Consider the following 26,688-nt stretch of genomic DNA (forward strand, 5'->3'; position numbering starts at 1 on the left):
TTTCAGAGCTGGCTGGAGGCGGGTCCCATCTCTTCACAGAGCACACACATTTGAAGGGGATCCAGCTGAATTTGGATGGGATTGATTTACCCCAGCTATGAGCTGCACCTTTCTTGACCCACAATGTTTGCAGGGCAGACTTCCCAGCCCTTCCATCTTGTGACAAGATGTAGAAAGACCTGATTACAAGAGGCCGGTGTAGATATGACTACACCGAATTGTTTTTTAGGGTGATGAAAGTAAGTTGACCTCCTTCCACTTGGCTGTGTATGAGGGGACAGCCCCGTCTCAGAGGTTGCTGCCCTAGATAACCTTGGCTATAGCCGAGAAGTGCACCAGCCCTTTCCGCTTGTGTATAGTCCTGAGGAATCTGCTTTCCTGTAAGTTTTGCATCTTCTCATGGGGAATTTCTGTGGCTTCAATGTACCTTGGTGATTTTATGTCCAGTAATCCTGCTGCCTGGTTGTAGGCTATGGTTTCCGGAGAGGATAAAGCTCCCAGTGGGGATTAGATAGTCAAGGCAGGTATGGTAGGACCCCAGGGCTTTGCCTTTGATCCCTATTAACCAACCTGTGGATGTGGGTGCCCCGCACAAGCTGGGCAGCAGGAGGGCCTGGCTAGCATTCCTCCTAGTGCTCCTTTCCTGGCCAGCCGGCTCCTCTGCACATTTCTCACCTTGTTTGCCTGGAGTACTGGTGGGCACTGGCCATCACTTTTAAGATGTAATGTATCGACTTTTGTTGCTAATACAAAATGTGCTCAGGCTTGTTTGATGGACTGGGGGGGTCCTCAAATCCCCCACATTCCGCTGCAGGCAGAAGTGGGTGTGCATGGTCTAAACCACTTCTGGCAGAGAAGGGAAACCAGCTCATGGGAGAAGAGCCACTTGGGCCAATGTCCAAGGTCCATGCCCTCTGCCATCTGGCTACGGGTGTGACTAAGGAAGCAAAAGGGGCCTTCCTACCACTGGCCTCGTCTTTGTCTGCCCCAGCTGTGGAGAGAGCTTGGGAGACAGAGAGACGAACACTGCCAATGCTGGGCAAAACCTACTGCTGGTGGAGAGCAGTTATGGCCTCCCCCCTGGAGGGGGTCCAGTCAGGCTACGAGGATGAGACACCTGAGCCCTGCCTCACGGGGCGATGCTGGGTGTCTGAAGGGCTGTTCCCAGCATCCTTGCTCCCCAGGCTGTCAGGCTGATTGACCACCTGTCAGCTGCGCTTTATGTGTTACTGTTTTACTGAAGTAAAATGAGAAGTCTGGCATGCATATTAGTTCAGCAAGTGAATTTTTATTATGCACCTGTGAGTTTGTGGGAACAATGTCCAGGGTTCAGAGAAACGGGGGACAGACACCTCTCAGATGTGGGATTTCTGAGCCTCCTCAGTGAGGCAGAGACCCCACTCACCCGCCTGCCCAGTCCCCCGGGAGGGACCAGCTCTCTAGTTACCTAAACTCTCCCCAGGGCAGGTACCCCCACTGGCTTCTCCTGCAGGGGAGGGGCCTGGGATTTGAGCCACATCACCCAGGGGGCTCCTGATCCAGGGACGATGGCAGCTCCCGCACAGCACCGAGGCACACAGCCCACCTGTGGGCTTCAGCTCACCACATTCCCTTTGCATCTTTCTCATAATCTGATTTTACACATAAAATACACCAGTAAGTAGAGTGACGTTCTTGAAGACAACTGTCTGGCAGATGAGTTAATAACCTCATCACTAATGGGTCCCCGACAAGAGCACACAGTCTGGCTTCTATTTGGAATTTTCCCATCTTGGCCTTATAGATTTAATTTCTCCCTCTTCCTGGCAGATCAGTACAAGAGGCAAACTATTTAAAAAATGAGCAGCCCCAGTAGTTTATTGCTTGTTCTGGGTATGGCCCAGTGGTTATCCCACATTTTCTGTTCCTGGGTGTGTCACACATCCAGACAGCAATCGTGACTACGGGTTGTAATTTTCACTGGGTGTGGGGCAGGGGCGTCAGTGTGACAGTGAAGTGGATGACAAGGGGCAACAGGCGCTGTGTTCACTCACCCAGCCTACTGGCTGCTGGTGGGACCCACACACAAACAGTGCCTGACACACTCAGCCACTTACAGCACCTGCCGTCCCTCCACCGGGCCCAGCGGTCGTTGCCAGTCTTCCCAGAACAACACCGCGGCTTCCATCAACTGAGGTCTCACCACCAACAGTCGACCCTGGCCAGAGTCCCAGGCTACAGCCTTGAGGCTACAGTGCAGAGGACACCCACCCTGCAAGCAGCTTGGGTCTGAACAGCACTTCCCACAGGGTTGAGGGCTAGCCACCTCATTTGTGTTGGCTTGCCTGTGACCAGGCAGTGAACACAGCGCCATGGGGCTGTCATGCTGGCGGCTGGCTTGTGTCTCCCCACTCCCCCCCAGTTTAAGGCCAACCCCACATACAGCAGCATATGACCTTTGGAAACAGGGTCCCTGCGGATATAATTTAGATGGAAACAAAGGTAGCCCTTAACCCAGTGTGACTCCTGCCCTTACAAGAGGCAGACAAGCACATAGGGAGAACACCTCGTGAAGAAGAAGGCAGCTGGGGAGACGCCGCTACAAACCAAGAAATATCCCTGACTGCGACCACACACAGAAGCTGGGGGGCCTGGGACAGAGCCTGCCTCCCGAGGAACCAACCCTGCTCACAGCTCATCCTGGCGGTCTGGACTCCAGAACTGACCTACATTCCTGCTCTAGGCCTCCCAGCTCTTACAGCAACCTTAGCAAAGGAATACACCCAGCAGGCTACTTTAATGCCACCTGCACAGAGCATGACTTCCTGAAAGGCCCCATTTCCCCTGCTCAGCTATTCCAGACAAGGGACATCCCCATGGGAGCTAATCCCCCCATTCCTGGGCACCACAGAACAGGAAGGGGAACGTTAAGTGCCTTTCAAGTGCCGATGACTTCGCTGCCCCACAACCATTTACCAGTGACCCTCAGGGTCAAAGACATGATGCTTGGGGATGGTGTGCAACCAGGTTTAAAAGGGGGGCTTGCCCTGGTTGGCCCATATTCCCTAATACCAGCTGCCATCACAAACAAAAGGGTACTAGTTTCTCTTCTGTGAGGAGCTGGAAAGCTCCCCCTCAAGGCTTCCGAGCCTGAACAGGCTGCCCTGTAACTGCAGGATGTCTCTGGGGGCCAGGGCTGGGGCCTCAAGCTTGTGACGACATACATGGCTTGGTGGGCTCAGCCCAGCTCCGTGATGCCCACAGCCCTGTCTCACTGTCCCCTCCTAGCCCGGCACCACCTGCAGCTTCCTACTGTCAGATACGAAAACCCTGAACCTTAGGATGGCTGGGGGGTCAGACAGGGCGGGATGGGGGTGTATCCAAGGTCGGTCGGCAAGGGACAGACCTCCATGGTCACTGCAGTGGGGGTGGCCCAGCATCGCTCGTTTGGGAAGCACGGGGCTGGGTTCCGAAGTCCCGAAGACGCGGTATGTGGGAGGTTCCATGCTGGAGGTGACACACCGCCATTTTTTGGCACAGCAGACAGAACAACGCTCAGGTGGCCACCCTCTCACTACCTGAGATCCTGGCAGGGGCAGGAGGTGCAGTCCAGTCTGTCCTGGGCTGTGGCTGGGCTGCACCTGCGCCCCAGGCCCGGCTCAGTAGGAGTTGAGGGCCTGCTTGGAGCGGCGCTTCATGTGCAGGCGCTCATGACGGAGGAGGTCGTAGTTCTGCAGAAAGCTCTTGGCGCAGTAGCGGCACTGGAAGGGACGGGCCTTGCCCTTGGAGTGCAGGCTGCTGCGGTGCCGCGCCAGGTGGTAGGGCCGCTGAAAGGCCTTTCCGCAGTCGCAACACTGCAGGTGCAGGGCGGCCTTGCCTTTGGCTCGCAGCCCAGGGCTCCCGCCGCGCGGCCCGGCTGCAGACTCCCTGCGCCTCAGCTGCTCGCGCGCGTCCGACGGCAGGTGCATCCGCCGATGGGACAGCAGGTGCGCGTGCAGGCGGAAGCTCCGCCCGCAGGCGCCACACCGGTGAGGCTTCGCGGCCTCGTGCGTCTCCAGGTGCCCGTCCAGGTCCTCACTGTCGCTGAACAGCTCCCCGCACACCGAGCACTCGTGCTTCTGCTCACGGCGGCTCCGCAGGTGCCGCACGAAGTTGACTCTCCAGCGGAAGATCTTGCCGCAGTTCGGGCACACGTACTTCTTGGACGTGGCCTGCCCGTCGCCTCCCGCCTCAGCTCCCCGGCGCAGGGTGGGGTGCCCACCCGCCTCATTGGCGCAGTAGGGGCCGAGCTGGGAGTCCTCATCCCCGGAGCTGGACAGCACGATCTCAATGGTCACCTCCTCGTCTAGGCTGTTTCCCGGGGCCGGCTTGGCGCTTCCGGCTGTAGGGAAGCAATTTGGTGAGTCAGGGATACCGGCCTGCAGGCCCTACACACAGCACGATTTGGGCGGCACACCTTCCTGCCCTGAGGACCCCTGGTGAGGCCCGAACCAAGCCCTCAGCAGGCACCATCCTGGGACCTCCTCTGCCTTCCCTTCCCTGTCCTTTCCCATCCCCCACATTACACACATAAGCAAACTCTGGCGAGGTGCCCCAAGGTTCAGGGTGCACCTGACAGGTCCTCTAGCTTCCCACGGTCTGCCCAATGGTCACCACACCCTCCCAGTGTCACATCTGAGGCTTGCCAGTGGTCACGAGTGATGATGGTAGAGATGCTCTGGAGTTCATAAGGTTTAAAAGAAAACCACAGGTTCAACACGGAGTCACTGCTAGGCCAAGTTAACCCAACCGCCACCTCCGTCAGCACTGTGGCAGTCAGGGATTTCCGGGCAGCATCCGTGTGATGTCACATGGACCCTCTCCAAGGAAGGCAGGTGATTTACCTGTAAGACCCTTCAGTCCCCAGATGGAGGTGATCTCACCAAAATATTTTGCTTATGACCTTTTGTCCTGCCTTTAAAATCCTTTCCCTTCCTGTTGCCCTCTGGAGCACCCCTTCCTTGCTGGAAAGGATGCTACTCGATTCATTAATTACTTAATAAAGCCAATCAGATCTGCAAATTTAATTGGCTGAATTTTGTTTTCTAACAGTAAAGGAGACTGAAGCTAGCCCTGTGGACCCTGAGGCTGGGATTTTGGAAAGCAGGACCACAGGGAAGAGGTAGGCAGGCAGCGAGTGCCTGGCGTGAGGTCCTGGCCTGCAGGCTGGGCCCGTCATACAACCCTTGGGCCTGTCCCCTCACTTTGGTGAAACGTGGGACTGAGATCTAGATCGGGGAATAGTGGTGCCAGCTCCTTTGAGACATCAGCAGGATAAGGCAGTTTGGGGCATAACTGCTTGGGTAGGGAACCCAAGAGCAGGTGGAGCTGGACAAACAAGAGCAGGGCTGGGAGACCCAGAAGGCTCAGCATAACCCATGGGGACCTGCATTCATCATTCAGGAGGCAAGGGGGGATGTCAGGGAGAATGAAATTGGGCAGCAGGAAGAAACAGAAGATTTGGAAAATTCCATCTATCCATGTGGGGAAAAAAAGAGTGCATTAGGGAGAGAACACCCAGGGAGTGGCTGGACAGCCATTTGCTAACGATTATGGGTGTAATCCCTGGACCATCAACCAGTTCAGAAGCAAGGAAACATGAGTTAATGCAGGACCATCTGCAGAGGACCCTCCTGTCTGGTGGTCTGGACCCTGTGAACTGCATTCAAGTATTTTTGAGACATTCATATGAGCAGACACTGTCAGCTTAGACTAAAAAAGCAAGAGACAGGAACTAAAAGCAGGCCGTCAGACATCTGGGACTCCATAGAACCAGCCAACAGAGCTGTGTGCTGCAAGCTTGTACTGCCTGTGCAGGAAGAGGCAGGTCAGGGGCCCACAGGGCTGCACTGTGTCCACGGCCCAGAGGCCCAGGTGCTGGGGGAGAGCACTGAGCCAGAGAGCAACATCAGACCTGGACCTGATGGAATTTGCCCTGCAGAATTGCATGGGGGCCACCAGCCTCCTTCTGATTTCTCCCTTTGGAGTGAGAATGTCTACTTGAGGTCTGTTCCTGCATTTTGGAAGCAGTAATATGATGTCTGGTTTCACAGGCCCACAGCTGGAAACGAATATACCTTGGGACTCATCCATACCTGATTTAAAGCCTATTTAGACAAGATTACGGACATAGATCTGATGCTGGATAGACTAAGGCATTTGGGGGTAGGGTGAATGTACTCTGAATGCTGAAGTCCTCAGTGTGGAAGCAGGAGGAGGTGCAGCTGCTGGGAGGTTAAGTAAGGTTGTATCACATCTTAAAGGTGGGACGCTCTTGCTGGGGTCAGTGCCCTTGTAAGAGCCAGAGGCAGAAGTGCAGTCTCTCCACCTCCATGAGCCAGCCAAGAGCCCTCACCATGCACCAGACCCACAACTGCCAGGGGCTCAGGCCTCCCCGCTGCCCAGCGGTGAGCATAAGGTGGAAGCCACTCAGTCTGTAGTGTTTCGCCGTCATCAATGTGCTGAGCACCCGTCTAGAAGGTGCTGTGAGGATATAGTGCACAGAACCGAGCAGACCTCACGGGCGCTGTGCCTGCGACAGAAAGAGGGCTTCCAAATGTGAAGGGGCAAAGGCAAAAAGAAAGAAGGACCAGCGGATACCCACTAAGCAACTCAGAGAAAACACAATAAACCACAAAGACTCTGTCTCAGGGCAGTGTAAGGCGCTGGCGGGACTGGCCCACACGGGTGGGGCTGGGTGTGTGCCCTATGGGCCCAGGGGATGTGGGGATGTGGGTCTTTGAGCAGAGGGCATGGGCAAGCCACCAAGATCAAAATGGTGCCCATCCTGGAAATGAAGTTTTTCTCCCTATTAATTCTCAGATAGCAGCCCTCCACTTCTTTTCGAGCAGGTTCTGGGTAGGAGCCAAGGGAAGGCATTGCCAACTCTCCCAGCGTACTTTCAAAAGCATCCACCTTTTGAAAGTACGCTGATGTACAACAGGCCCGCTGTGGGCAGGCAGCAGCCAGAAGAGGGTTCAAGAGACACTGCACATCCCCCATGCAGAAACAGGCCCCCCAGGAAACCAGAGGGGAGCGGCAGCATGCAGGGAGAGAGTCCTGTCCCTCTAGGTCTGTCACAGACTTACTTAAATGTAAAATCCTTTTGTCTACACACAACCTGGGCAACACAAATAGCTGTGAGCCCTGCATGGAGCTAGATGGAAATGCCCCAATACCACGCAAATCCTGCCTCCAAAAGGTACCAGTGGCAAATAGCCCCCACAGCTGCAGAGAACCTGCATAACGCCGTGGGTTCAGTAAGGCCTGGAGGCCTGTAAGGACACCTGGATCCCGACACTAACAATGGTCTGTGTCAGCTTTTGCTTGGAGGTGGTGACTCTAACCAAGTGACTCAGGGACTAAGGGTGGGACTCTCATGAGGGCATGCATGCCACACACAAGACACAGTACACAGACACACTCATCCACACACTGGTGCACACCCTGCCCCAGGCCCTCCTCACCGGGGCAGGTGCTCTGAGTGAGCACTGTCTGTGGGCAGGCCTGGAACTCTGGCACCTGCACCTCATCCCGTTTTCTTTTTTCTTCTCCTGGGAATGGCTGGAGACTTGGAATGTCTTTATATAGAAGAAAATGGAAAAATCAATTCATCCTGAAGCTGCAGCGAGACCTGGGGAGGCATCTTAAAAGACACCAGCTATGGTCTGGGGCCAGCCCTGGGCTCGACCTCGGGCCAGCTGCTCAGTGTTTGTAAACAAATCAGCAGGCCAAACAGGCCACCCCCACGTGGGCCCAGCTCTGCCCTATCCAGTGGACCGTGGACAAGTAACTGCCATCCCTGTGGGGGCTTCCATTTTGTGTGGTGGGATCTCTACAGGGCCGGGCCCCCACGCAGAGGAGAGGCTGCAGAGGCAGAGGTGGGAGGGTGAGCTGCCACACTGAACACTCTGGATGCTTGGTCCAGGTGGGGATGGGGACCAACAGCTGGTCTGCACTGTGCCAGCTTTGAGCCCCATAGGGGCGGGGGCGCACAGCTGCTGCTGATAGCGCACAGAGTGCCCCCTGAAGGAGCAGGCCTTGCCAAGTGTTATTTTTGGCATAGAGATTACAAACATAGATTCTGGTGACACAGAAGCTCAGGAAGCCATGGCTCCTCCCTGTGCCTATCTCCTCGAACCACCTGCAGTGTGTGGATGGAAGAGCCATACAGGCACTCAGAGGTGCTGCATCCAGTGCCTGGCTAACAGGGGCATGCCCTCCTCCTGTCCCACCAGACTTCTGGAGGACCTGACCTCACTCTTGGGAGGCCACTGGGTCACCAGCACAAACCAGTTACAGAGGTGCAAGTTACAGAGGCGAAAGACAGGCCTGTCATATCCTAGTCTGAAGTTGAGGGAGGCAGTCTCCGCACTGGGCAAAATTAAAAATCCACCTCCTTTCTGGGATGAGGCAGGACATATTCCAGCAAGACAGAGTGCAGGGGGCTGGCCTCCAGCCACAGTTTCGGAATCATTACTCACCCAAGTAGGAGACCTGGGGTGCTTCCTTCCCCTGGAGGTCCTGCAGTTCTGGAGCCTGGGGCTCATTCTCCTCGCTCTGGCAGAGAGCCAGTGGGGCGGCTACATCATCTGTGTGCAGAGCAGAGCATACGCCTGGTCTGCAATCTGGTCCCGCAAGATACGGAGCACAGGGAGGGGAACCAGGAAAGGTCCAGAAGAAAGAAGCTGGGCTGTGGCTCCATCAGGGGTGGTGCAGGGTCACAGAGCAGGGGACAGGCCACAGCGAGTAGGGAGCAGGTGGGAAGAGAGCAGAGTAAGGGCCAGTGGGGGGCCTGGGCATCTCCTTCAGGCCTATCAGAACAGCAGAAATGAAGAGCCATATGGTAGGAACAGCAGAAGAGAAGCAGATGCACGGGGAACATGTCCCACTTGGTCCTGCATGCAAACAGCCAGGTAAGCCTGACCATAGCAATGAGTGGCAGGTAGTTGTCAAGCTGCAAAGCACCCACAGGGCCGCTGGTACCAGGGGCCTCTCATCAGGGCCAGGGGCAAACCGCGAGATCAGACACAGACCCCAGCTCAAGGGCCTCAAGAGGCAGGGACAGTTGTCTTACTCGAGGGCAAGGAGACCCCACAGTCCTCCCCAATGATGAACTCTCCATAGAAGCCAGTCTGGGCAGGGTCTAGAAGGGACCAGTCCTCTTCTGAGAAGCAGAAGATCATGTCCTTGAAAGGAGAAGCCCGGTTCTGAAATAACAGGGGAACAACAGGGTCGCCTCAGTCCAGGGCCCACCAAGGGGAGGATCCAACCAACCAGGGGGGCCCTGCTGGGGTGGAAGCAGAACCCAGCAACCCGTGTAGACAGGAGGGAGAGAAGCACACACACCTGCTGCACCATGCTGTCCCAAGACCCATTGCCCAGAGCAGATGTGGGCGCCTCCTGGAGCAGCCAAGGATGCACAGAGAGGCCTTCTGCCCCTGCGGGAGCCTGCCCACCCCCAGCCTCAGGCCCTCCTGCCCACCCAACCCTCACCAAGTCTCAGACCCTCCTGCCTATCCCCAGCCCCAGGCCCTCCTGCCCACCCCCAGCCCCCAGGTGGCCCAATGTGGAGCATCCCTCAAACTGCCAGTATGCCCGGCCTGTCACACGGACTCCATCTCTAGAGCTCATTCTGCACACAGCAGTGAGGTCTGTACAGGCTTCCCTGCAGCACTCATGGTGTTGGACAAGCTAGTAAGAACTGGAAACCACCTGCATGCCCATCACTGGAGAACTGCGTAAACTACAGACATCCCGGAAGGCAGGATCGCACACCATTAATGAAGCACGACTGCCACCTGTGTGCTGTGTGCGGCTTGTGAGAAGTGGCTGTGCAGAGGAGCCTCTGCCCCATGCCCGGTGTCCAGAAGACTGCACGGCTGCTTCTGCAGAGGCACTGGTATTGGGGAGCAGGACTTTCCTAACACTTTGCATCATGGATGGGAAGGTGTCAAAAAGTGACTTTAATTTACAAAATGACTGCATATCCATATGGGAGATCAGAAAAATCAAAAAAGCCTTTGCAAAATGGAGATAGAGGTCTTTGCCAGTCAAAGCACAAAGTCAGTCTCAAGGTCCCTGTAGGTACTAGTATGACAAACAGGTGGATGGTAACAATCTACCTGACTGAAAAATTACTTCTTTTGTTTGTAATGACCTGGAACCTTGAGTATTTCACAGCATATCTGGGAGAGGTGAAGTGTGTGAGAAGAACTACCAGTCTAGGGGACATTTCTGTTTGTACTTTCTAATCCCCAGAACAGAAATACATAAATGTATTCTTTCTACTAAGCATGCCACTACGTATATATACATTTGTAGAAACTGTCTGCACGTAGCATTCACTGAGTATTGGCTTAACGAGGCACATATATTCTACAAAGGGTTTCAATCACAAAGCATTTGAAATAAAATTCCATTTTTTGGTTAAAAAAATAAGTCCTTTATAGAGTTAATTGGAAAGGACTTCAAAATGAAATTTAGGGGAAAAAATGCAAGCCACAGTGCTTTTGTATATTATACTAACATCTGTTTTTTTAAATGGAAAAGAATCCATAGTATTTTGAACATATGTCTTTGCATCCACCTAGACCTCCAGAGGCTCACCATGTTACTGCCATGTGGTTGCCCCTGGGGAGCTGGGGCCAGGTGTGTTTGTTTGGGTGGGGGGACAGGGCTGGGGAAGGAGGGTTCTCAGAGACTCTCCCTCACCCACATGCACACTTCTAATTTTTAAAGTTAAACCTAGAGAAAATAGAGTGATACAATTAGCATGAAGGGTGTACAACTCTTCAACTGCACTCACCAAGTTAACACTGCTCATTTTGTCCCACCTCCCCCTCTCAATCTGTGCTGGGAGGGTACTTGTTCCCCAGATCTTTGGGGCATGATGTAGTCCCCCAACATGTGCCAGCACAGATTTCCCAAGAAAGTTCTTCTGAACCAGCATGATCCTTTACACACAGTGGTTCTCAACCAAGGGGGGCTGATGCCATATTCCAGGGACACCTGGAGACATTTCTATTTGTCCCACTGCAAGGTGAGCACTACTGGCACTAACAGAAGGCCGCTCGACACCCTACGTGCCCACATGACAAAGAATTATCTGACCAAAGCATCACACATACCACGACTGAGAAACTACTCTACAATACCGAGAAATTGAACTTCTTTAGAATTACAAAAGTTTCCTTTTCAAGGAAAAACACACTATTAAGAATCCCACAGGTGGCTGTGACAAGCAGCCGGGATGGGGACTCACTGGTGGGCCCCTAGGAATCTTGCTAAGTACAAACCGTATCTTCAAACGCCAGTCATCAGTAATACAAATGAAACCCAACAACCATACATTTACAATTACTTGTCTGTTTCTCTGTTTTGTTTTTGTTCTTTCTGCACAAGCCCATCAAATCAGAAGTGTAATTACGCGCTGGGCTACAGAGGATGTAGGAAAGCAGGCCCTCATACACGCTTGGCGGGAACGCACACGGGAGTATGGAACAGAGGCAGACCCTACAGTCCGGTAATTCTACGGCTAGGTAGTCTTCCTAAGGAAAATAATGCGGGATGCATGCAAAGATGTGCGCTGAATGCAGAATACAACGTTAGGCAGAATCTCATGTGATGTTTTTCTTATTTACCCCCTTCTGTAATGTCTGAAGATTAATCCTGAGCATGTACAATTTATATGTTATTACGAAAAACTGAAGCAAATGCCCATACACCCAGCACATAGATATCACAACTATTAACAGGTAACAGACTCTGCTGCAAGTTTCTTTGAAAGATAAGACTGTGGTCACCCCTGAACTCCGGCTCCAGTAGCAGCCCCGCTTTTCCAGAGGGAGGCTGCACTCCAGGGTTGTTTATTTTTCAGTGTGTGCCTTTTAAACTCCCACTACATCTGAAAACAGCTTGAAATGAGGTCACAGCTTGCCTCAATTTGTTTATGATCTATTCAAATCCATATATGTAAGTCTAGTTCATTGACAAACTAATGTGTATAATTTCACAGACTACAGTTGATTTTACCTATTCTTCTGTCAATGTTCAGGTTTTTCCCAGCATTTTGCTGTTATAAGCTACAGTGCAATGAACGACCATGTCCGTCTGCCCCTCTGCGTGGAAGAGTGTCTCCAGAGTAGGTGTGGAGAGGGAGAATTACTGGATAGTCAAGAACACATACCACCCATATTAAATACCCCCACACCGTTCCCCAAGTGGGGTGCCTTGACTCCAGTGAACTGCCAGGCAGTGTGCTCCTGCCACACCACTTTGCTCACCCTGGGCTGTACCACCAAACATGCATGGCTCTGGTGAGGCTGGGGGTGTGCAGCCATCAGTGATGGGCTGCCCTTTCCTTGACAAGCATCTCTTCGTGGGCATATTGGCCAGTGGAGTTTTGCCTACTTTGAGACGCTTATCTTATTTGCCTATGTGTCTATTTTCTAAGGGGATACTGTTGCTATTTTTTTTAATCAGCTTGTTTTAAGTGGTGGATATACTTCAATATTTTTTTTTAAAGGATAACATTATTTCAATTTTAAAATTTAAAGAAGTGTGTTGCAATCACTTTATGTTGGTATAAAATAGTAAGTCATATAGTGGCACAGGATGAAGATAAAAGCTTTGAAGCCAGAAATGTGGTTTTGGAACAAAAACAGACCAATGTAAGAGGAGAAAAAGTCCAGAAATAAAATTTGGTACTCGTAAAAATTAAATCATGAAAGAAAACCTAACCAATGGATTTGATTGAGAAAGATGATTATTATCCAATATGTCTGATATAGTTGGTTAACTATATAGAAATAAAACTAGATTCTTATCCTTGATTGTAATATAAAATTCAAAACCTTAAATTACCAAAGGGGTAAAAGTGGCTTCCAGATAACATAAATAGAAACAGTCCATATGGAAAAATAACAGGCAGGTGTTCATATAAAAATTATAAATGTCTACAGCAATGAAACAGCATGAGTGAAATTAAAAGACAGACTAGGAGCAAACAAACACACAGCATTTATGGAAGGCAAACATTACTTAAACATACAGAGCCCTATACCACAACTGGAAAAGCCTTTCCTCCCACAAGAAAAAAAGAGGGAACCAAGAAAGTAAATATTTTTTAAAACATAATAAAAAAAACTCATCTTCACTAGTACAAGAAAAAATGTATATAAAACATTTATCAATCATCATTTTGACAAAGAGTCAAAAAGGTGACAAAATTTCATCAACTACCTGGTCACTATACATGAAAATGTGTTAGAAATGCATTCATCACCTCATTTGCCTGGAGGCTGAAATTCCCACAGCCCAATCACAGGACACTCCAGAACCTTCAGAAACACTACAACTAGTAACTACAGTTAACAAAGTTGCTGGATAGGACAATCTACGAAAATCAACTCTCTCTATATTTGTAAACATGAAAAGCAACTGGAAGAGGAAATATAAAAAGACCAGACTTACAACAGCATCAAAAACCATGAAATTCTTAAGAAAGATGTTTACAAAGTGTGTGCCCACCTGAACACTGAAGCACCAAGTGACTGCAAGGACTTAACATGTTCCTGGGCTACAAGAATCTACACCATGAAGATGCCAATTTGCCCTACAATGACCCACAGAGTCACTGCAATCCCACACAAACACTCCGGCATTTCTTTTAGATACCAATGTGCTGATTCCAAAAATCCATATGGACGTGCGAAGCACTTAGAGCAGCCGTGAGAATCTCGACAACCAAGAAGCAACTTGGAGGACTCACACTGCCCGAGCACAGCCGGGGCAGAGGCCAGGCACTCAGATGCATGCGGACAGCTGGTTTCTAACAAGGGTGCCAAGGCGAAGGCGATTCAACAGGCAGAAAGGAAGATATTCTCAGTGACCGGAATAAGCAACTAAATATCAACATAAAAAAAAAAATCAATATTAAAAAAAACCTTAAACCATACACAAAGAACAACTTGAAATGAATCAAAGAAATTTTACCTAAACATAAAACCTACAACTATAAAATGTACAGAAGAAAATTCTTTGTGTCCTTGCAGTAGACAAAGATTTGTTAGAACACAAAAAACAAACAAAAGAAGAAAAAAAATCAATAAATCAGAGCTTACCAAATTAAAGGTGTCCAATCTTGGAAAGACATCATCAAAGTAATGAAAAGGGAAACCATAAACTGGTAGAAAACAGCCTCAATTTGTGTATCTGACAAAGGTCTTTTACCCAGAATACATATCTTTGAAAATTTCTCTAAACAGAGGAAGACAAACAACCCAAAATATAGGGAAAATATTTGGACATTTCACAAAAACGTACAAATAATTCATAAGCACATGAAAACTTGCTCAGCTTCATCATTAAAGAGGGAAATACAAATTAAAGCCACAATAAAACACCTACTTTAATGACCTATATATGTATTTCCTATTTTCTATATGTATTTATATAATATTTCACATATATATATATATACATTACATATGTATGTATTTTTTAATGACAATACAAGGAAATGGTGAACAGGTGGGGCAAATGAGCTCTCAGACACTGTGGGAAGGGGTGTGAGTGGTAAATTACTACAGAAAACCATTTCTCACACAATCAAGCACACACTTACCCTATAATAATGTCACTCCCAAATCCCTCCCTAAGAGAAGGAAGCGCACACCCATAAAAGGATGTGTACAGGAATGATCACAGATGCTTTGCTCCTAACAGCCAAAAATGGAAGTGAACCACGTACCCACCAACAGGTTGATGGACAAATCTGGTGTGGCGCAGTCCTAAGAGGGGAGCACGAGTGGTTGCGATGAGTAATGAGCTGATACACACCCAGTGACACTCCAACCACCAGGCTGAGCAAGCAAAGTTTGACCAGAGGCCACACACCACGTGACTCCACTTTCATAAAGGCCTAGGAGGAGCCGAGCCGGTCTATCCTGACCCAAAGAAGGCCAGGGCCTAGGCGTGAGAGCATGGCCACCTGCAGAAGGGCCAGGGGGGTTCTGGGGGGTGGTGATGCTCCCTATCCCAACGGGTGAGAGTTACATGAGCGTAGACGCTTGTCAAAGAGTCTCTAAACTTCACATTTGAATAGGTGTATTCTTTGTAAATTGTAGCTCAGCAACAGACTTAAAACAGTAGAAAGACAGAAGCCCTTCTGGGTCATCATTTTGGTGAAGGTTAAGAACAGTGTTAATAGAAAAGAATAAATATGGAACACTTTTATGGAAGTTCTACATACATGCCACAGGAATCATATCACCTGAAACCTTTAGTCCGGAGATGGGAGTTGTAGCGGCCCTGCGGGGCACACCATGCTTCCAGCTGCAGGACATGCACCTGGGCAGGGACATGCCCCAGCCTGGCACTCCCGCCCAAAGGGAGGCTGGAGCTCTTCGTGAGTCAGACCCCAGCCGGCGAGGCCCATCTTTAGTCTTCAGAACATCGCTGCCATGACACACTGAAAACCCAAGGAGTGTTGGAGCTGGGACAGCTGAAGAAGAGTGGCCCCAGATGCTCAGAGAAAGCTCAGAGCTCCAGATGTGATGGATATACCGTGGTCATGGAAGCAAAAGGCCCTTGCTTTAAAGAAATATGCCCCTGTGGCCTGAATAAAGAGATAAAGGGGCACGCATGCATCCTACTCTCTAAAGATTTAGGGAAAAATGGTGTTCAGGGGCTGGGAGATGAGACAGTCAGACAGACAGAGGCAGAGAGAGGGAGAAATCAAAGTGAAGGGTGTTTGAAGTCTCTCTCCTATTCTTGCAATTAATTCCAAAGAAATTAAAAAATAAATTACCCAGAGTATTTAAAATACATCTAGAATTGGATCAGGAGTTCGGAAGGGGGCTCCTGGAACGAACCCGTACATTCAAATCTCATAGGCGTCATGGTAAGAAGGCAGGCTCTGCCTCAGGAGGTGGGGCCGGAGAGGCTGTGTCTGGACAGGGCCTTAAGTGGTTTTGCTCTGGGAGAGGCTGACGTGGGGGAGGCGGGGCGGGTCCTCCTGACAAAATACCAAAGAATGGAACAGGCGTCAGGAGACCATGGCCCCCGGGGGGAGAACCTGACGTCAGTCTCTATGGGCATCAGAATACGCCGTCCTGGGATGCGCCAGCTGAAGGCCACTGAGAAACAGATCTCTCTCCACCCCCTTCTTTGCCTAAAGGTGTGGCAAAAATCATCCCCATGAGGGTGTCCCCCTCACCTCTCTCCTACCTGGCAGGGAAAATGACTCTTCACACCAAGGAGAAGCCTACATTCTCACCAGCCCAAAGCAGTGTAACAAACTACTACATACTCTACTTACCTCCATTAGTTCCACATATATTTACCTTCCCACAGTTTACCACACCCAGAAGCTCACAACCCTTTCCCTTTGTCTTGTCACTTCTACATAACTGCATCACTCTTGGCCGAAATAATGGTCTATCGGCCTTGGGGCCTGTCTTTTGGGGTTTTTATTGCATTTCTGCGAGGCATCCCCATAGCCACATGAAATAAATCTCTTTTTCCTGTTACTCCGACATCTGGCAGTTCAATCTGCAGGGCCCCAGCCACTGAACCTAAGAGAGTAGAGAAAAAGGTTTCCCATTTCTTAAAGAGGAAAAGATGGTGACTGTCACTATCGATGGAGTATGAAAGAAATCTGTGCTCTGAGACAGCACCGTGGGGGGGTCTGGTTCTGCACAGTCTCAAGTAAAACCTGGCAGAATGTATTATCAAAAGAGAATGGATTTTTTCCCTTCAAGCTTTGGATGGGTATCTGAGAATCTACCCAAAACTGGAAAAAGGAACAAAAACACTGGGTAAAGACGGCATCATGGAAGCAAAGCCTAGCTCCAGGGCCAGGGAATGAATGGCTCAGGGGTGCCCCATCACTGACAGAATCTGACATGGCCACTTAGCAGGATACTCAGGGAGCTTTCCTACCACAGGGAAATGCGCACCTACTGCGGGAAACACGAGAGCAGGACGCAATGACCCGCAGTGGGACCCCAGCGAGGCACAGACAGCACGGCACAGGAAAACCTAGAAGCTCATCAAAACATTCCGAGATCTCAGGTAAGTGGGAACATGTAACATACTTCTGGTCTGTAAATCTGTCCAGTTTTTGTAAAGAGAGAGGATGGGGTAAATAAATGTCTTTAGTATGAGATTTTCAGGGGGCACTTGTGCTGCCCTCTGGAAGACAGAGTGGGCATCCTTTTCCCTAATTCCTCCCAGTAAGAATTAAAATCCTAGCCATTACATATAGAACACGCACAAGACTCTGGGAGGTGGAGAGGGGAGTCCAGCCGGGACCTCAGCCCTGAGCAATGACCCAACGGGGAGAGCCCTGCCCCACAGACCAACCCCCAGGAACACCCTCCTGGTGAAAATACAGCCCTAGGGGAGGCGCGTGCTCTGGGCCACGGGAGCAGGACAGGGGCTGCCCGGTCACACAGACAGTCACTGCTCTCTAACCAGGTGCCATGAAAACGCCGGGGCCCCAGGCCTCACTCACGCCAGCACAGACTGAGTCTGGAGTGCTGCCTACACCAAGCCACAATGAGGCATCCTTACACCCTGCTGGGGGGTTCTCAGGGAAGGCCAAGCTGGGAGCCAGGCCTCTGGGTCCTGCTGGCTGGTAACAGACACCCCCAAGCCCCCAGTCCATGGAAACCCCGTGGGGACCAACGGAAACTCCACCCACACAACCCCCTCAGTGCCAACGGAGACTGAGGGGGGAAGACTGAGACAGGAATGTCGTGGCTGCTGTCTTCTCCTGCTGGAGCCCTGTCCAAAAAACCAGCTGAGCCAAGGGTTCACGTGACATCCAGTCTCAAATACAGCATACCACATTGAGGCTTCAACAGGATATCATGCATTGTTCCAAGACCCAGAAAGATCTCAAGCTGAACGAGAGCGAGTCCCCAGGCCCAGCCTGGGGGCCATCTGCAAGAGGAGGGAGCCCTGACAGAAACGCTTCCCTGAGCAATTACAAGGCACTTAAAGGAGAAGCAGAGAGCCTTCTAATGAAAAGAGAAGATACAAAGACCAGCCAAGCAGAAGCAGAACTGAAGTCCCAATACTGAAGAGCCCGCAGATGTGCTCAGCAACAGAATGGAGGGGGCAGAGGAATCAGTCACATCTAAGGCAGAAAAAGAAAACTGCCCCAACTGAACAGAGAGAAAAACTGAAAAGGCATGAGCAGAGGCTCGGCTGCCTGCAGAGCTGCAACTAAAGCCCTAAAATCTGCCATCAGAACCCTGGGAGAGAAAGAGGGGGACCGAAAATTACTTGAATTAAAAAATGGCTCAAGATTTCCCGGAGCTGGAAGGGGACATAACCCATAGATGCAAAACCCTCAGATCCAGAAGCAGAGTAAAGCCCGAACTGGTGACAGGAAGAAGTCCGCGCCGAGACACATCATAATTAAACTTCTGAACACTAAATGCAAAAGAAAGGGAAAAAACCTTAGAAGGGGCAGAGAAAAATGGTACCTTTCCCACAGGGGAAAAGAAAATGCAGATGACAGCATATTCCTGACCGGAAGCCATGGAGGCCAGGAGGAGGGGGCACTGTATTTCTCAGGTGCTGAGAGAGAGCTGTCAACTGTGGGTCCTCTATTGGGAAAGATACCTTCAGGAGGGAAGGGGGGAATCAAGACATTCTCAGATGAGTCAAATTGCATTTGCCACCAGCAGACTTACCTTAAAAGAATGGCCAAAGGAGATCCTAAACAGGATGGAGACAATAAAAGAAGAAACCATGGATTGTAAAAAAGGAAGATAATGGTGAGCCGAAATATGAGTAAATACAATAGGCTTTCCTTCTCCTTTCAAGTGCCCTAAATAACTTTAATAGTTGAAGCAAAACTTTAACTATTCGATATGGTGTTAAATGTACATAGAGGAACGATTTATATCACTTTTATTATAAAAGGGGGAGAGTGAGGGACATAAAAGTTTCTGAACTATATAATGTAGCATCTAGAGCAATTACTAAAAAAAGCTATATTGACAAAGACTATCAGCTTGAGCAAACTTTAGTCAGGCTCCTGAATCTTCTCCCAGGTGTACCTAAACATCCTTGTAAAATCCACTCTTAGCAGGAAGCCTGCTAAGAGAGCTTAACCAGCCCCCTCACCCTATCTGATCACCCAGATGTCTGATTGGGCTCCTCATGACAGCTGACACTGTGGCCTGTCCACTGAGAGCCCTGGCAGGTTGGTTAAGCCAGAGTGCCCCTCACCCCGATGTTTCCTCTGTCATTTTCCACCCACATCACCACCTGCTCCGTATAAATCCCCACTCTCCAGGCTGTATCAGATGGAGCCACTCTCCCCACAAACTGTAAAATCCCACTGCAGTGGTGCCTGTAGCCACACCGATGGTCTTGAACGAAGCCTGCCTTATCACCTCTGACAAGGGTCACTGAATATTCTTCTTTAACAATATAAAGACACACACTCAACAACACAGTGGGCCAATCAAAATGGAATTCTACAAAATGTTCAAATAACCCACTGGGAAGGCAAGAAAAAACACGGAGAAACAAAAAAAAAGAATACATGGGGGAAGAAAAACAGACTTGAACCCTAACATGTCAGTAAGTACATAAAAATACTCGGTCTAAATAGATCAGTCAAAACACAGCAACTGGCAGGGCATATGAGAAAACATGACTCAGTTACATGCTATTGAAAAGAAACTCACTTCAAGCATGTCATACAGGCAGCTCAGAAGTAAAAAGATGAAAGGTGTACAGTATACAATCATTAATCAAAAGGAACAAGAGCAGCTCATTAGTACCAGTAACACAGACTCCAGAACAAAGAAAAGTAGAAGAGAAGACACTGCATAAAAACAAAGGGGTCAGTTCGCCAGAAAGACACAGCAGTGCTGAAGCACGCACACCGAGCAGAGGAGAGGCAGAACACGCGGCACAGCCCCACAGAGCTGAGAGAAGACACAGACACATCAGTTATTACAGCCACACGTCGACGTCGCTCTCTCACGGCGGATGGAACCAACAGATAGACAAGCAAAGATACAGAAGAACTCAATAGCACCACCAACCAGTAAGTTCTAATCAACATTTACAGAGCTTCCCCAGGCTGACGAAGAGAACTTAAAAAGCTAACAGCTGACACCATACAGGACGGTGAAAGGCTGAAGGCTTCCCCCCAGATCAGGAGCAAGGCAAGGATGCCTGCTCTCTTCACTCTACGTTGAACACTGCGGGACGTTCTCGCCAACGGAATGATGCAAGAGGAAATGAAGGCAAACTGACTGGAAAGAGAGAGAGAGAGAGAAACTATCCTCATCTGCAGGTGGCATGACATCTGAGCAGAAAATCCAAAGGATTCTATTCAAAAACAAACATCAAAAATCCCTTCTTTAACTGATGTGTGACTCCAGTAAGTCACAGAAAACAAAGTAAACATACAAAAATCAACTGTATATCTTACACCAGAAATGAGTATGTTGTCATCCAAATAAAAAAATATAATGCCATTTACAATTGCTCAAAAACTGAAGTGCTTAGGTGTGACTAACAGAACACGTGCTCAAAGCTGAGACCCACACAGCACCGATGACAGCAAGCAGAGCAGTGAGCATGCAGAGGGGCACCACATGCAGACAGAGCGGTGTCAATGGTGGAAATGCTGACGCACACAACACAGGCGTAACACAATTTCTGCCAAAACCTCAGTTAAGACATTTTGTAGCTATGGATAAGATTATCCTAAAATTCACACAGAAAGGCCAAGGGACTAAAACAGCTAACATAAATTTTAAACAGAAAAATACAATGAGAGGAATCAGTCTACCCAATTTCCAGATCTACTATAGTTACAGCAATCAAGTCTGCAGTATTAGTGGAGAGAGACAAACAGATCAGTGAAACAGAATGGAGAACCCAGGGACAGACCCACACAAACAGCTCAATGATTTTGACAGAACAGCGCAAGAATTTGCTGGAATCAAGATGACTTTCCCACAAACGGTGCCAGAGCAACTGGGTGCCCACTGGCAGAAAACATGAGCCCCCTGAGCTAACTCTTGCATACCTTATATAAAACGTAGAGATCAGAGACTTAAATGCAAAGGGAGCAGGTGGATCACTGATCATGGACTAGAGGCACCATGGTCTTAAATACAAAATGTGTAACTATATAACTTTTAGGAAAAAAGTGTAAGAGGAAATCTTTGAGATTCAAGACTAGGCAAAGGTCAGCTTTACACCAAAAGCATGCTCCTTAAAAGGAAGACTGTTTGCTCTTGTATGACTCTTTACAGGGACGGAGAGAGGCTGCAGAGGGACAGGCAATATTTGCAAAACACAAACCCGACAAAGGACAAGTGCCTGGAAAATATGAGCAACAGCAAAAATGTAAGTGGTCCCAACGGAAAGAACATGGGCAGAAGTCATGAAGAAACATTTCACAGAAGAGGGTCTCCAGATGGCAGATAAATTAGGAAATGAAAATTTACACAATACTAAGGGATTACTGCACACTGCTCAGAACAGTAATAAAAACAGGGCCACCACTGAACGCTGGCAAGCCTGTAAGATCATTCACACGTCACTCATGGGGATGTAAAATGGTGAAGTCACTCTGGAAAAGGACCCTAAGTTTCCTTAGAAAACTATATCACTCACCGGAAGCAGCTGGAGGGCGGTCACCTGCTGTGCATCCCTCAGACTCATGTCCTGAAGAAGGGATGCGTCTGCTGGAACTGGAGAGAGAGGGAGAGGGCATCTCGTCAAGTCCTGGGACTGTCTGCGCGGCTGCAGGAGCAGGACTGGGAGGGCGATGCATTTACAGCTCCGGCAGGCCACAAGGATTCTGCCACTTTGCTTTCAGACACGACAATGGGTCATCAGCGGGGACGCGCTGTATGGGCTGAGCTGTGCGGGCTGTGCGACACCCACAGGTCCCAGGACCTCAGCTTCATCGTCCGCAATACAGGGGAAATGAAGGTGAGAGCTCTGTGGGGTTGAGGCGTCAGTACGAGCTGCCGGCCGTAAGGATAGTGTGGGGCCCCAGTGCCACATACCTTACACACTTACAAGTCTGTAAACTGCAAAGCTCCATATGGAAGATGATGATCACCACGAAGTGCTCCCAGAAGAGCACCTGGTGCGGTGCCCTGCAGAGCCAGTACCAGACCACCCCACCTTCCCCTTTCTGGCTTCTGGGGCCTCGGCCACATTCTAACACAGTTTCTCTCCTGACTGGCAACTACACCCTGCCAACTACACCCTGCCAGACTCCATGAGCATGCAGTGAGCCACCTACGTGGGCAGGGCAGGAGCAGCTATGTGGGACGGAACGGGACAGGAGCCAGCTCAGCCAGCAGTGACCCTTAGGTGTCCCAGGAGAGAGGAGCAGCCTCCCCAGTCTGATGCCAGCAGTTCAGTGGGGGGTTAACTCTGCTCTGAGCTGCCACCACAGGGCAAAGACAGTGTCTTCACTCCAAGGAGAGCAGCTTGGGAGAACAACCCTACCCACACCTTATCCCAGACGCCCAGCCTCCAGGACTGGGAAAACAAATTTCTGTTCTGCAGGCTGCCCAGCATGACCCTTTGCTATGCAAGCCCCAGTGGACTAATCCACCTAGAGCGAGTTATCACAAAACACCTACACGTCTTGACTTTTAACCAAGGAGAAGCTGGTGACTTTATCTGATATGTACAGAAGTCAGCAGTTTCATATGCAGAGGAGTTTAATCTTAATAATTTCAGATTACTACAATACAGTGGACTTCTGCGAGTCACGAGAAAGCACTCCTGGCCTCCTGTACTCCTTTTCCCTCTGTAACTACAGTGCAATGTGACAAACTGGTCCAACTAACCCTCACACTGGGGAGGACCCTGCCTTCAGCCTGACAGAACATCCCGCCATGCTTACCTCAACTAAATATCATGGGCGGCTCAGCCCCTGGGCAGCGTTCTTTGGCTGTAATCCTTTAACCTCAGAAAACCCCATAGGGTGGTGGTGACTGGGGAGTTGAGAAGCATGCCCCGGTCACAGCTGGAGGATTCAAAGCCAAGCTTGTCTGCTGCCACAGCCACCCATCCACACACTGCCACTCCATACCAACAGCCAAACGTGTCCCAGGCTGCGCAGGCCCCATACCCTGGGCGCACCTACTCCCTCCAAGCATTTTCACACTTTCTTGCAGCATTGTAATCCTGTAAGCAGGAGCTGTTTAGCCAGGAAGAGGCTCAGAGAGACGCTCAGCTCCTGACACAGGCCCTAGTGGGACTGTGGCAGTGACTGGCTGTCCCCCAAAACCATAAAGCCCAAGATGCGCTCTCAGATAAGATATGCAATATTGAAGACACCTGCTTCTGGCAGAGGCCCCTGAGCAGACTGGGTTCAGGGAAGATGGGATTCAGACTGAATTGCTCTAGGGATGAACCCAGGCCCTGCCCAGAAGACACATCAGGGCCCCTCAGGGCAGAGACAGGAAAACCACCTGGAGCCTTGGCCAAGAGCTCAGGCGGGCATGCCCTCCCCTCCCCTCCCCTCCCCTGCTTGTACCTGGGTCCGCACCGAGCAGCCCTGGTGGTCGGCTTGGGAGTCCCTGACCCAGGGCCAGGGGCTGTACGTCCTGGCTCTTCACGAAGTCACCCTGGGGTTCTGCCAGCAGCCGCTCCTGCTCCTGGTCTGGGGAGCTGTCCCCATCGTCTATCACCACAGGGTCTTCACAGTGCTTGAGCTGCAATCCCAGAGGGGGCTCTTAAGGGCCAGGTGAGGGCCAGCAGCTGCTCCAGGTACTGGCAAACACCCTCCACTCCTGCCTGGGCTTGCGGACCATCTCCACAGCTGAGCGTCAAAGGCTGGGCCAGGGGCACCGGCAGGGTTGTGAGAACTGACCTAACTGTGCCCCAAACAGGGGCCTTGGGGAATGGGGCCTGCATTCCTGGATACCAGACTCCAGCAAGGGCCCTCTTCACCCTGCTGCCCAGGCAGCCCAAGCCCCTCCCTACCTGCCAGCCCTGCTCCCCTTCACCCCTCCATGCCTGCCAGCGCCACATTCCCACCCCCGTCTCCCCCTTCCGGCCCCTTCTCACCCACTGCCAGGGTCGCCCCGGCTCCCGTTCCAAGGCCTCCACAGCGGCCACGGCCTGATCGCTGTTCTCGGGCTCCTGCGCCCGCACCCAGCCCTGGACCTCCCGGGGCAGGATGGCCAGGAACTGCTCCAGCACCAGCAGCTCCAGGATCTGCTCCCTGGTGTGCCGCTCGGGCCTCAGCCAGCCGCGGCACAGGTCGCCCAGGCGGCGCAGGGCCTCCCGGGGGCCCGCGGCCTCCTGGTAGCGGAACCGGCGAAACAGGCGGCGGGAGGACTCGGGGCTGGGGAGCTCCCCTGGGGGGCTGAGGTTTTCTCCCGGTGGGCTCCTCATTTTCCGGGGCGCCTCGCTTTCCTTTGGAGCCAAGACTCGGGGGCACAGGGCTGTGGGCATGACGGGGTTTGATGGGGTCAGCTGCAGAAGAGGTCCCTATTTCCAAACAGAAATCGCCATTTCACCGCTCCGGTCTCCTGCGGCGGTTCCCCGGGGTGGCGGAAGGGGCAAGCCCGCGAAGACCAGCCCTGGGCCCGGGATTCGGGAGACTGGTGGTGGGCTGGTCCTCACCAGAGGCGAGAAGAGGGCCGCCCACAGCATCATTAGGGCGAGCGCGCGAAGGAGGAAGGGGGCCGGGGAAAAGCAGCGGCCTGTCAGCGAGACGCTGACATTTTGCGCCTCCCGGAAGCACCGGGGCTGCATGCAGGGTGGGACTGTCAGCGGTACCTTCGGGGCAGGGCCTCCAGGACAGGGCCCGAGGCGGACCACCCAGCAGGCTGCTATCTTGAGGCTTCTGAACCAGAATCACCGTCCTTGGCCTTGGGATTTTTACAAAATGAGCTGGAAAGACAGACAGACACGCCTGGGAAAAGCCTTCTAAGCAGATCAAGGACGGGCAATCCAACCCGCTGGTGGTGCTGGACTTGCTGGAGGGACAGAGCCGGGATGGGGATGGGGAGGCAGTGGACAAAGCAGCGGCCAGCCCCAGGCGGGGCAGGGGAGGTCCCAGGGGGCAGCCTCATCCTGAGTTTACCAGAGGAGAGCACTCCTATTCAAAATCCTCAGCGCCTTCAGACCTGCCTCCAGCTCACTTCAAAGTCTGGCGGGTAAGCGTATGCCTTGACCTTCAACCTCGCCTCCACCCTTGTCATCTTCAAACCAGGAGGCTGGCCACTGTGCACACCTCCTGCCCTTCCTCAGGAAGGTCAGAGGTGGAGCTCAGGGTACAACCCCGCCTCTCTAGGTGAGGCTCAGGGGGCCACCGCCGCCCCGGACAACACTCGTGGCGATGGAGAGTAGGAGACACCACCCACACTGTGGGCGGGGCTGGGGCTGAGGCCCAGTAGGGGCCCACAGCTCGTCCCCAGGCCTCGGAGATCCTGGACACGCGGGCGGGACGAGGCCCCGGAGGCCACACCTTGATCTACAGCACAGTGCGCCCCCATGGGCCCAGGCAGGTTGCGGGCCTCATTCCCATTTCACAGGAAGCCAAGTGAGGCCGAAGGGGCACCAGAACCACCCGGAGCGGCCGCCTAGCCGCAGTGTGTGCACCTCTCCGCCTTCCAACGTGCGCACACAGACCGGCATCCGGTAGCTGGGGACGTCTGGGGCACACATCGCTGCCTGCCCCACCACCGAGTTCCTCCGGCGTCTTCTCGGGCATCTGGAACCCACGCTCGGCCGCACGGGCCCCCTTCCCCGGAGCGGCCGTCACACACCTGCGGGGCCGCAGGGTTCCTGAAGTCTCCCCCGCGGTGGGCGCCGCGCCCCAGCCTCCGCACGCGGTGCGCGTGGGGCAGCCCGCGCCGCGCTCTGCGGATCAGCCCCCAACCGGACAGCGCGCTCGTCTTTGTCGCCCCGGCACCTGACACGGAGGCGGCTCCCGGGCAGCGCCGGATGAATGAGCCAACGCGAGCCCCGGGGGGTCCCCGTCGGGGGCGGGGCGGGCCTCACGCAGGTCCGGCGGGAACCGAGCCGCGCAGGCTTGGGAGAGGGGTGGCAGACCGGGCAGGGCAGCGGGCACGCGCCCCTCGCCCCTCGGTCCCGCCGCCCTGCCCGCACTCTCGCGCCCGCCCGCGGCTCGGCCGGCAGCTGCGCACCTCACCGCCTGGAGCGCCTTCCCGGCGGCCGACTCGGCCCCCCCCCGCTGCGGCGCAAGGCCCGGGCAGCCGCTCCTCATCCTTCCAGCCCGCTCCTCGGGGTCCTCCCGCGGCACAGTCTCCGCAGGCGTCCGACTCCGCGTCCCCTGCTCCTGCGGGAAACCGGCTCGGCTCGGGACGGAAGACGCGGGGGCAAATGGAGGCGCCTGGAAAACAACGCAGCGCTTCCTTACCCCCGCCGCGGGGGCACCCACGCCCGGCGCGGGTGCGGGGACGGAGGCCGGGCTCGCGGGGAGGCGCGCGGGCCGCACTCACCGCCGCGGCGCGTCCCCGTTGGCGGGCCGCGCAGGCCTGGCCGCCGCCGGAGCCCGCCGGCCGCGCAGGAAAGGAAAGGCCGGAGCCCTCCGGCTCCCTCCCCTGGGACACTTCCTGCTCCGCTCTAGGACCGGGGAGGTCTCCTCATCTCAGTGGTTCGCTCCTCCACCCGCGGGCCGAG

At 52.3% G+C, this 26,688-nt stretch overlaps 1 protein-coding gene across 5 annotated transcripts; it reads right to left on the reverse strand.

Moving 5' to 3' along the window:
• Positions 1 to 1,268: 1,268 nt before the first annotated feature.
• On the reverse strand, positions 1,269 to 26,649 carry ZNF496 (zinc finger protein 496). Of its 5 annotated transcripts, none has more exons than XM_036904189.2 (10): positions 26,508 to 26,649; positions 26,193 to 26,398; positions 24,820 to 24,933; positions 24,103 to 24,528; positions 23,570 to 23,747; positions 21,682 to 21,758; positions 9,095 to 9,227; positions 8,502 to 8,609; positions 7,485 to 7,598; positions 1,269 to 4,360 (listed from the first exon to the last, which is right to left on the reverse strand). In XM_036904189.2, exons 4-10 carry the CDS (start codon positions 24,490 to 24,492, stop codon positions 3,639 to 3,641), a joined length of 1,722 nt encoding a protein of 573 aa, XP_036760084.2. In that variant the 5' UTR covers positions 24,493 to 24,528; positions 24,820 to 24,933; positions 26,193 to 26,398; positions 26,508 to 26,649; the 3' UTR covers positions 1,269 to 3,638. The 5 variants fall into 5 exon arrangements, with proteins under 5 accessions (XP_036760084.2, XP_036760082.2, XP_036760086.2 ...); XM_036904187.2 differs by having other exon boundaries at positions 24,820 to 25,811; XM_036904191.2 differs by having other exon boundaries at positions 25,812 to 26,398.
• Positions 26,650 to 26,688: the final 39 nt, after the last annotated feature.

Source organism: Manis pentadactyla, chromosome 13 (assembly GCF_030020395.1).
Source record: "Manis pentadactyla isolate mManPen7 chromosome 13, mManPen7.hap1, whole genome shotgun sequence".
Lineage (NCBI taxonomy): Eukaryota > Metazoa > Chordata > Mammalia > Pholidota > Manidae > Manis > Manis pentadactyla.